Source organism: Mytilus edulis, chromosome 6 (genome assembly GCF_963676685.1).
Source record: "Mytilus edulis chromosome 6, xbMytEdul2.2, whole genome shotgun sequence".
NCBI classification, from domain to species: domain Eukaryota; kingdom Metazoa; phylum Mollusca; class Bivalvia; order Mytilida; family Mytilidae; genus Mytilus; species Mytilus edulis.
This window is the reverse complement of record NC_092349.1, coordinates 31,370,130-31,381,758: the sequence shown is the minus strand read 5'-3', so window position 1 is coordinate 31,381,758 and position 11,629 is coordinate 31,370,130. Positions and strand designations below refer to the sequence as shown.

At 32.4% G+C, this 11,629-nt stretch overlaps 1 protein-coding gene across 1 annotated transcript in view; it reads left to right on the top strand.

Annotated features, from left to right (window-relative positions):
* Window positions 1-933: 933 nt before the first annotated feature.
* LOC139527503 (uncharacterized) overlaps window positions 934-11,629 on the top strand; it is a 59,092-nt gene continuing 48,396 nt past the window's right edge. The window contains exons 1-2 of the mRNA XM_071323000.1: window positions 934-1,048; window positions 2,931-3,095. Coding sequence (XP_071179101.1) covers window positions 949-1,048; window positions 2,931-3,095 — 265 coding nt within the window. The 5' untranslated portion in view covers window positions 934-948. The remainder of the gene's footprint in view (window positions 1,049-2,930; window positions 3,096-11,629) is intronic.

Genomic DNA, 11,629 nt, shown 5'->3' with positions numbered 1-11,629 from the left:
ATATGAGAAGGTATTAGACAGCCTATAACCTTCTAGAAGATAAAATCAACAACTCATATTACTTCATTTAATTTACTGATTATCGTGTATAACATATTAAAGAAATATACATACAAGTTGTTGTGTTAATTTAATTTTGATACAATCATAAATCTTTAAGTGTAATTATTGTCAATTTTTTAATATATTTTGTGTATAAACAACACAACCTGTTTCGCCAATTCTTTTAAAACCTTTTTTTTCAAATTGGAAGGACAATGTAAAATTGACTTCAGTTGACAGATACGTACCCGAACGTCAATATAATTGATCAATGTACGTGTCCACACGTGGGTTTATTAAGAGTACATAAGCAACTTTGCATCACATAACACTTTAAGGTGGTATGGGAGTCTAAAATAAAAATGATAAAATTTGTTCATACTTTGCCAAAACGTAGTATCTATTGATATATGTTCAAAAATGTAATAAAATTGATAGGTCACCGCGCATTTTTTCAAGCAACAGGACGTGACAAAATGACACATTTTGTATGGATTATACAGGAAAAAACACCATTTTGTGATTAGAAACTAAACAAAATGATATAATTGTTAAATAAATGAGGAAAAGATAGCTTTCAGACAATGCTTTGAGAATATCAAAAGAAAAAATAGGGTCACCGTGCGTTTTTTCCGGCAAAAATACAAAATAGGAAAATTCCATGTAGAATCCTTCAGAAAATGCACTTTTTTAGAGTTACCTCCCCTGAAAATGCCAATTTAATTTTTTTATAAAAACAACCAAACATAATCAACACTTGTAAAAATATTAAAATTTATAAGTTATATTCTTATAAATTGGTTCTTTAAAATGATAGTTCGCATTAAATATCTGTATTCCTGCATCAAATTTTGCTAACTTGATAGAAAATCTTGACCTTAGTTTCTCTGTTTTTTACAATCCAAGATGGCGGAAGACACCCATACCAACTTAACAGCCGGAATTATGGAGACACGACCGGGAGTTTTCCTTTTGTTGCTTGTGACAGTCCTACAGGCAGTAGCTGGTAAGTTGAAATTTAAAGATGTTACGTAAATATTATCTGTATGTAGACATTTGAAATGTTTGTTAAAGTTACTTCCTTTTTAAAATTAAATACTTTTGAAAATTTGTGCATTTGCAATCAATGATCATTTTAATTAAAAAAATAAAATAAATTTTTAAAAGTGAATCATTTAACTCAAATTAGAATAGAGAATGTATGCAATATGAACATCGGTTATGTATGAATAAAGATTTTGAATCTTCCTTATAAACATTGCCAGAACGGCTTCGAGTAGGATTTCGTCTTTGGGAACGATTCACAATGCGGGGTACTAGCTCTTTATTCACACACAAGTCGGCAGTTCAATACAATGAATATAAACATATTGGTAAGTCCAAATTCATTTTAAAAAGTCCAAATATAAAATAGCAGTGTTACAACTTAGTTATTTTAAGCCGAAAACAATTTACATTTGTATATGATTGCTATGGAAAATCCGAACGCAGTTCATGTGCTCTCGTTGGCATATCCAAACGGAGTCAATGAATACAAATTTATTTTCTTTAAATACCAAATAGCGTTTCCTACAACAAAGTTTGTAATGGTCATTTCGTCAACATAAATTAGATAACAGATTGATTACGTTTATCCAAGAGAAATTGTTTCCACGCTTGTGTGTCGAATTAAAAATAATTGAAATAGAAATATTGAATAACCGTAAAATTTAGGTTAATTCTTGACCATATAAATATTGACAAATATAAATTTATAATCTAACATGTTTCAGGTGTAAACAAGTATTTCTGACATTTTAATTAATCAAGAATTTCGAGATAACTACTATTGATTAGATTAAATATGCCTGGTTCATACGAAATGCACCCGTTAATAAGCTGTAATAGAAATCGACATAATTAAATAGTTTTGAATATTGAATTTAGTACAAAATAATATGTGAAAACTATTCCTTTTTCCAAGAAAAATCGTCCCGAATTTAAAAAAAGACAACAGCATTGAATACAAGGTCCAACAACAATTATTAAAAAATGTTCACGATCGCCGAGATCGTCTGTTTCTTGTGTAAAAAGTTCTGTGGTTGGTGTGTCTTTGCTGTTGTAATGCCATTTGCTTTCGGTTGTTTTCAATATCCCGGAAAGTATTTAACAATCCAAAATTATCACTCTGTATTTGTTTTATTTCTTGCTCTAACCCATCTATTTCAGCGTACTTTACATTACTTTCAATAAAATTTAAGTGTGTTTGATCTTCCCAATAGTTTTTCATACGATTAGAATTATTAAGTTCAAATTTTAAACTCTCCAGTTCATTTTGAATCTGCTGATTTCGGCATGGAGAATGTTCCGAAAATAAAAATAGTTCTTGATTTTGTTCCTGTAAGCTGGAAGTAAATTTGTCTTTGTCCGAAGCATAAGCTTTGTAATGATTTGTATATTTATGCTGCTGCAGCTCATTCGTAATTTGTTTAACTTCCAAGTCTTGCATGTCTGAATCCTTTTTCTTGTCTGTAATCAGTTGTTTTAGGTTGATATTTTCTTGTTTGAACCTTTGAATTTCCAAGGTCTGGTAAAATTTCGAAGGATAAACGTTTCTAAGCTCATTGTTACTAATTTCGTTGAAAGGTAAAACTGACACAAACATGTTTTCTCTCTTTTAATGCGCATAAATTGACAACTATAGTTCACCATACGGCCTTTCACAATTAGTAAAACCCATACCGCATAATCAGATATAAGAGGCTCCTGAAATGACAAATGTAAAACAATTCAAACGAGAAAAGTAACGGGCTGATGTTGATTTCACCAGTAATAAAAACTAACTTAACCAGTATTTTGCTTAAGTTATATAAAGAAAAATACTTCAAGAAATGGAAAATATTTTTCAGCTTCAAGTAAATGGAAATGCTATCATTACACATTCGCAGACAAAATGGCAATGATAGTGTTTGGACAAACAACGATATGTGAAAAACACGGACGGAAGTTCACGAAAGGCATAAATAATAACTATCCTGGCTGTGGAACTTGCTGGTGCTGTCAGAAGCCAAAAGGTTACATATTAGTTATTTTTCAAACAATAAAGACAAATTTTAAATCACTTGGGAAATTATCAATTTAATTTCGTCTAAGGAAACTTGTGGTATTTTATTTACATCCGTTGTCCTCAGGACAAATATGTTAATTTAAGTTTGGTGATCTGTTATATTACCTCTCAGTTTTGTAAGCATCCTACTGAGCACCGTCGTCTTTGTTTGGTTGCTTATTTTATTATTTTAAAAAACGGTATTATATGGTGTTTTTTTTCATTTGAATTTTCATATATTAGCCAACACTGAGAGCTATATTATATTAGTCTTGATCAACTCCTGCTACAATGATTTTATATTATTCTAAACTATAATTCAAATATATACGTTCTGATATTAGTGTTGCCAATTCAGTAAATAGTTAATCGATCTTCATTTAGTTAGGAACTAACCATCTTTTTTTAGGAGAGGGAGGAATGCAATGGTTTTTGTAACATATTTTTTAAAATGTTCATCAAATCAATGTTGTGTTCATTTAATAACTAGGTTGTCAATACAAGCAACCCACTGCTTTACTTTCCTTCCGAAACAAAGATTTCATGTAAATCTAACAAACTTTCAGAATGGTTTGATGATTTTATATTTGATTTTAATTTAAATGAATTGTTGTGTTGCCACTCTTCCCCCTCACAAAAGATGAAAGGTCGATATCTTATACTGCTAAAATAAAAATCTACTACGCATGTTGTGTCTTTGTTTATAATAAGTTGAAGTATATTATGGAACGTTGTACAAAACATTTCATTATACTAGTACATTATCCTTGTCAACCTTTTAAAAATAGTCAGATTTTGCCTTTTATAAAGCAATCTCAAACTGCTCGAGGATACTTATTAATCTCAAACTGCTCGAGGATACTTATTAATCTCAAATTGCTCGAGGATTCTTATTAATCACAATTATAGCTTAAACATATTTATTTATAGTGGATTATGAAACAAGCTTTGCAACTTATTGTAATCCTTTTCCACTTTGTGGGTGTGAGTGCTGCCTTGTAGCGGCATTAGCCTGCTCTTTTTCGAAATCTACAAGGTGGTGTCCGTTGCTAGGAAGTGAATAAACACAGACGGAACAAACACGGTTCAATTTTATACTCCATAGTTATCTTGAGAGTCAGTTTCTTTCACATCGCTGCATAATGTCATTTGTGTATTAAATGAGGCAAAACAAACAGAACTGTCTTTCACGATTTAAAGGGTAATTTGTATTGATATCGGTCATTATGGAATCTATTAAAGATACACTTACTTTAGATAATGGATCTTGTAACAACACTCGACTAACATTGTCGGCATAAAGTGTTAACTTTGACCGTCCGTTTTTCCGTCCGTCCGTTTGTCCCATTTCCGTTTGTTTGAAGCTTGAACGAGGACATTCGTATCCTCAGACACATTCATCTTTTTTTATTATTATTATTTTGGACTGTACGGCGGAATTGTATGTTTTTTTTTATTTAATGCCCTGTATGGTTCATTACTGGATGGGAGTTAAATTCGTATTGCCTAGCTTGAAGATTTATTTTTAGCTTTTTTATTGAATTTTGTCATCCTATTTTGTATGTTTATATTTCTGAAATGTCGAAAGAAAATCCAAACGCCAAATATGTATAGATACAAACAACTCTCAGATTATGGCATCACTGTAGATAATCCTGAAAGAATTAGTATCAAGTTCAAAGTAATGGCTAGTAATGATGCCCATATCGCTTTGATGTCTACCAATAATGAGAAGAAGCCTTTGTATGAGTTAGTATCAGGTGATTCAGGAAACTTAAAGTCAGTAATCCGTGACAAGAGGCCAGGCCGAAGATTGGCAAAACATTAAGGAAAAATGCATCGTCATAATAAATCACAAGAATTTAAGGTTATAAAGGAATTAAAGAAAAATCCGAGTAGAGGACGGACGCAGAAAAAAAATTATGCAATGGACTGATACTTCAAATCCATTAAAAATCAAAGACATCGGAATATCAACTGGCTTTGGATCAACTGAAAAATTGTAATTTCCGTGTTAAGGTATCTGCTTTCTGTTTTATATTTGTCAAAATATAATTTCTCTTAAGGAAATGCGATTACGTTTGTTTCAGGTGAGTTTCTTGATAACAAATCTCCTTCAAACCCAATTTGACACTTTCAGGAGGGTCCGGATTGGGTTAGCAGAGTAGAGAATAATGGGGAAAATGTGCGGAATAAATGGCAAAATAAATAAAGAATACAGTCAAATAGGGCCAAAAAAAAAATAATAGAAAATAAAGGTGTGCTAAAATATAAAGAATAGGGAAGATTGGGGAGAAAATTAAAAAAGAATACAGTAAAATGACCTAAAGAATTAAAGAAAAGAAACTGAAATGACGGACCCCAATTGAAACCCTCATTTAGTTGTTACGATATACAGGAGCTTGATTTTCTTATTTCGCTTTCCTCGATGAAGGTTTGATGTGTATCAGGCGCGGTATTTGTTTTATGTGTAGAGGTTTGAAGACTGGAATGTCTTTTGTATTGAAGGGGATCATGCTGTTTTCTTTTTTTCTTCGACTAGTGCGATTTGGATGTCTCATATGCCTCTTTTTCTACTGACGTAAAATACATGTATATCTTAATAATTGATTGGTTGTAAAATTAAGGAGGAATTGTTTTAAGAATATGTGGTTTCGCTGTAAAACATCTCTTCGTCCTTTTTTAATACATTGAACTATGCAAATTTCTTTTTCCTTCCACATTATTATTTCTTTATGGCGTCTATTATAAATAGTGAAAAAAACTATTTTTTACTCCCTACTATATTTATTAGTAGTAAGTTGTGCATGACATCGCTTAATAAAACTCTTGACTCTATTTATTTATTTACATTTCTTGATGATATAGCCTGCAATATTATCAAAGCCATAAACTTGAGACTACACAGAGTCAGGGATAATTTTTAACATATATTAAATGTAGACCATCGCATTAGTTGAAATGACGTAGATGATAAGAACTAGAAGTTACCTAGCGATCTTCATTAATAGCCAAAACCTTTACCATATACTAGTAGTTAGCTATTCAAGCAAGTTCGATGGCCCTCTTCTTCATCTGTAAGTGGTGTTTCAATTTAATTTCTAAATGTTAATAACAATTTCTCGCTATGGTGGTTTGTTTGTCTATACAGGCACACCAAGTGATTGCAAGGGAAAATGTCACATACATGGTACATGCGACAGAGGAAGATGTAAATGTAAAACAGGACACACAGGAGATGGCATCAATGTTTGTTCCAGTAAGTACCGTTTACAAAAATAAAAAAGGCATCATGCTATGTATATTTCAGCTAGAGATATTGTGAATTTGAAAAATAAAAACTTTTCCACATCTGAGGATGAATTTCATTAAATTGGACCAAAGAAGATACTGTGATGTATTTAATGCAGCATCTTTCATTTTGTATTTGACTTAAATCAAAGGTTACAAGATTTAAAAACAAAATATCTGATCTGGTTAGATGGCTAATAAAAGACCGAACAGTTAAGTTTCAACACACCTTCGGGTTATGGTTCTATTCTTCGCATTGATAACATAACGTGACTGTAATACCATTGCTTTTACTGTTGTTTTTTTTGTGTATTCAAAAGTTAAATCATTAACCCATTGTTGTTACTTTTGTCACTTCCTCGGAAGTGTTTTTTGTCATTAGAGTTACCACACATGGTTGGAAAACATCTAAGCGTTTACGCCATCGTTTAAACTTGACACACCGCCAGTCTATCACCTGAGGTTTGGATTTTATTTGTTTTGTGTCGTTATTCATGGCAACAATGGTCAGCTTATTTCCACGTGTCGTTCCATTTAGTTCTATATCGAACTAAAAGATTAAGTGTTTGTTTTGTACTAGATACCTTATAATTCTTGGTTAAGAACAGATCATTTGACGGCGTTGAAAATTAAGCATTATGCGTTGCTGAGTATAAGAAAGAAAGATAATTGTCTTGATTTTGGTGCACGATTTTATATCTTTATCACAGTTATAATTGAGGAAAGTTAAACGAGATGGAAATACAAACCATAGTCATATACTTTCATAGTTATACTATATTATTTATGGATAATAAATTTTAGTAGAGAATTTGCATACACATGAAGCAAAGGTTACAAAATCTCGTTTAAGTTTAGTTTAGTTATTAATTAGTCAAGTTTTTCAATGTCATTCTAACAGCGGTATGATAATTTGCAGATATGTTGTTTCTTTCAATGAACTTAATATGTTATGTACATTCTCTATCACCAGAAAGCTGTACATGTTCAGCGAGCGGCGATCCACATTACAGAACTTTCGACGGACAAGTATTACATTTCATGGGAACATGTAAATATACTTTGTCTCAATATATTAATCCAAGCAGTAGATGCAGATTTCATGTTCAAGTCAAGAATGAAAACAGAGGAAATACACAAGTCTCATTTACAAGGTCTGTTCATGTAGTCGTTAGAAAGACGAAGATTGACTTGTTAAAGAATAACGTTGTCAAGGTAATATCTTAATTCAATATTGATATAATAAGCTAATAGGCCAAAAGATAAAAAGGGATATTCAAACTCAGGAATCGAAAATAAACTTACAAAAAAAAAAAAAAACGATCAAGAGACAAGAGAGTCTTTAATTAAGATTATAGAAAAAAGATAAGAAATTAGTAAAGAGGGTGGTAAAGGTTTTTTTTCGTGCAACGTGTTTTGCCATTTTTATTTCACTTGCAGCCGTGAAAAGAGTTCGTTATTCATCGTGTTTCGTGAAATCGGTAAAAAGTTCAAGGTGCAAGAATTTTTTAATTGTTCGTTCATCGTGAAATGGTAATTTTATTTCGCGTTCTTATGTGCAGATACCCCCCTCTTTACGCCCCTTAGTAAATACACACTCTTATAAAAAGAGGCGGAAGATACGAAAGAAACAGTGAAGATAACTGACAACATCATAAAAAATGTATAAAAGTGTTGATCGTGCAAACATTTTCAGAATGGAGCACTTCAACGCTTCCTACAAAATGTGCGTCTGTAAATACTTTTACACCCCAATAGGGTGGATGGAATTAAAATATATCTACCATATAAAACTAGATATTTCAGTATCATATATTCAGGTATTATGTGAGACTAAAAACTACATAGATTACATGGGACGGGAACAGCGCAGTCACTATATCGGTACCGAGTCAATTCAGCCGGAATTTAATTGGCTTGTGTGGAAATTGTAATGGCATTAAAGATGATTTTAGAACAAAAGATGGTTTGGACGTGCGCACAAAACCGGACAAGTTTACGCTTATTGGTGAAAGTTACCTGATTCAAGAAGGCACTAGCAAAAAGATAGTGTATAGCACACGTGCAGTTATACAGAAAAGAGATTTAGAGTATTGTCAATATCTATATCAAACACATAAAAAATAATTCAGAACTTTTTAAAATACAATAGCACGAAACAATACTGAATATCTATACAGAATGATACGGCCAAACCGCTCTAAACCAAAATAAAGAATTTTGGAAAAAAGTTTTATTTTTGGCCTTTATAAGTGCTTTGTAGTTGAATTTTTTCACAATGATGAAAGAATGAGCAAAATCAAAAAAAAAAAAAAAAATACATGATCTCAAAACTTGATTAAAGTAGTGGAAACTGGCTTTTTTTTAATATTCTCTTATTCTGTTTTTGCGTTTTTTTTTCTTTTTCTGTTCTTTTTTGCCATATTGTTTGGTCATTTAGGTTATACCATTGGGTATTGTATAAATAGTTAATAGTTAGAACATGGGAAATTTTGATATATTGATAGGATTAAATGTATCGTTATAACATATATGATTACTGAACGCTATTTGGCATACATGTGAGAGGTTCAATTAATCGTTTTATACATAAAAAAATGCCAAGTCATGAATATGACCGTTTTTTTCCATTCGTTTATATATTTGAGATTTTAATTTTTCCATTTGATGATGCTCTTTTCGTTTTGAATTTCCTTGGAGGTAGGTATTTTTGTTATTATTTCTTTTTTATTGATGTGTTTTCATTAATGTTTATTTATTTCGTCATTAACTTTAAAGACTGTTATTAGTTCGTGTCTCAAGATGTGTTGCCATTAAGCAAACAAATAACAGAAATTTTCCTAAACAAACAAGTGCCTGCGTAACTAAATCATGATCAAAATTATAAATCGTATGTCTACATGATTTTTCTAAACTCAATTCAGGTGTGGCGTGACAACCCCGCCGGATCCGTGTACGTCAGCACTGAGAAACAAAGTGAATAGAAACTCCGCCGGCGGGCAGTTAAATCCAGCTAACCCAAGCAGCCCGTTCAAAGACTGCTCACAAGTAGACACGGCATTAGTTCAAGATATATATAACACTTGTGTATATGACTACTGTGCATACAGTGACCACCCAGATATATGAAATACAATTGTTTGCGAAGCTGTTGAAGGCCTAGAAGAAAGATATGAAAACATGGGTGTTAGTATATCATGGAGAACAAAACAATTTTGTCGTAAGTGTGCTGTTCCAAATTCATATCTAGTGTAAACGATAAATCACCCTTTTAGGAGTTACTTTTTAAGAATCCTAATGTTGATTTCGTCACTGTGATTATGTCAAAATATGAATAATTTTCAAACAATAAATTTTGTTAACGATGTTTTAATCGATTATCGAAAGTGGAAATATGTCATTTGTACCCCAGCTCCGTTTGTTTTTGCATGCAATCTATAAGTATTGAAATGGCATGCATTATATCTGCAATTACAACTACATTTATTATTTTTGAACAGCTTTTATATGTGAAGGCAATATGGAATACAGTAGTGCTGTAAGTGGATGTCCAGCCACATGCGTTGATATACATGCCCCCAAAACATGCAAACTACCCCATCAGAAGGATGTCAGTGTAAAAAAGGATTTGTACTAAGTGACATCAAATGTATACCGATAGCTCAGTGTGGTTGCAATCTATCTTCCGGTGAATACTATCCAGTAAGTTATTGAATTTTAAAACTCATAAAGGTATCAAGCTGATTAATCTGGAAAGACAGACGCGCGATTCATACTTATCAGACTCATCACTGGCACTGAAACAAAAACCTATTGTGTCAGAAGTTCGGAATCATAGGTTTTTTTCCTAAGTTGCTGGGTAAAATATTGTGCCCTATAACACCCATTTCTCTTTTCATATAAGACTTCAATAGCACATAAAAGGTCATTAACCAAACTTTAAGCCGATTCTAGATTTCTTTTCTATCGATTTGAGACCCAAATAAAACTAATGTCTGAGTCAGCATTAAGCTTTTCCCGCCATAACAAAAATAAATATCTCGAAAAGGAGCTCATAGCCTATCAATATTGTTAACTTATTTTGTTCCTTAACTTATGTTCTTTCGATTAATAGTATTAATATTAAATTCAACATTTTATTAATTTCACTTAAATTCTCCCTCGCCCTGCTCGTCCGAATTTAAAGCATTTAATCTCTAAATTCAATAGGCTATAAAAAAGACAAACACAGATATAGGATTAGTTGCTCGCAGTAACATATTATTTTTTCTTGCGATACAATATTTTATTTTACTTTATTGTACATATTTCTTCGATTGAAACAATATATAAACACATGACCTATAACATTGTTCCTCTTTCGCATCGTTTCTTTCCCTCCCGGCTAATATCTCCAACGCCTGTACGTACAATAAACATAGCAGCCACTGCACATATACCTATGTGACCAATAATAGGTTGAATAATTTCTCAAACTGTTTTCATTGATTCGTTTTAAAATCTCTCCAAGTTGAACTCTTGGTACTGTCCGATTTATCTCACATAAAACGGGCTACTTTTTATATCTACACCTGCATATTGTGGCATCAGGGAAATTATTCTCACAGACATAAGGTCTCCAATATGGTACTAAAACTCTGATCGTTTTATAGTAAATGCGACCTGCTGATAAAATAAAAGCAAAACTGTGGTATTTTATGAAAAAACCTATAAAATTGATGATGATTACAAGTCTCATCTTCAAATCAAATGTATACATATATTGAATTATGTGCAAAAGTTAATGTCTTCATATTTAATCTTTTGTTTTCTATATATTAATTTATCTATACAACATCCAATGGTGCACTGTGCAACCAATCACATCGCTCCAAGAGACAACATCCCATGGTGCACTGTGCAACCAATCACATCGCTCCCAGCGACAACATCCCATGGTGCACTGTGCAACCAATCACATCGCTCCCAGCGACAACATTCCATGGTGCACTGTGCAACCAATCACATCGCTCCCAGTGACAACATCCCATGGTGCACTGTGCAACCAATCACATCGCTCCCAGCGACAACATCCAATGGTGCACTGTGCAACCAATCACATCGCTCCCAGCGACAACATCCCATGGTGCATTGTGCAACCAATCACATCGCTCCCAGCGACCTAATGAATAATGTCCATACATTACAACAGTTTAAATTCAACTGTTACTC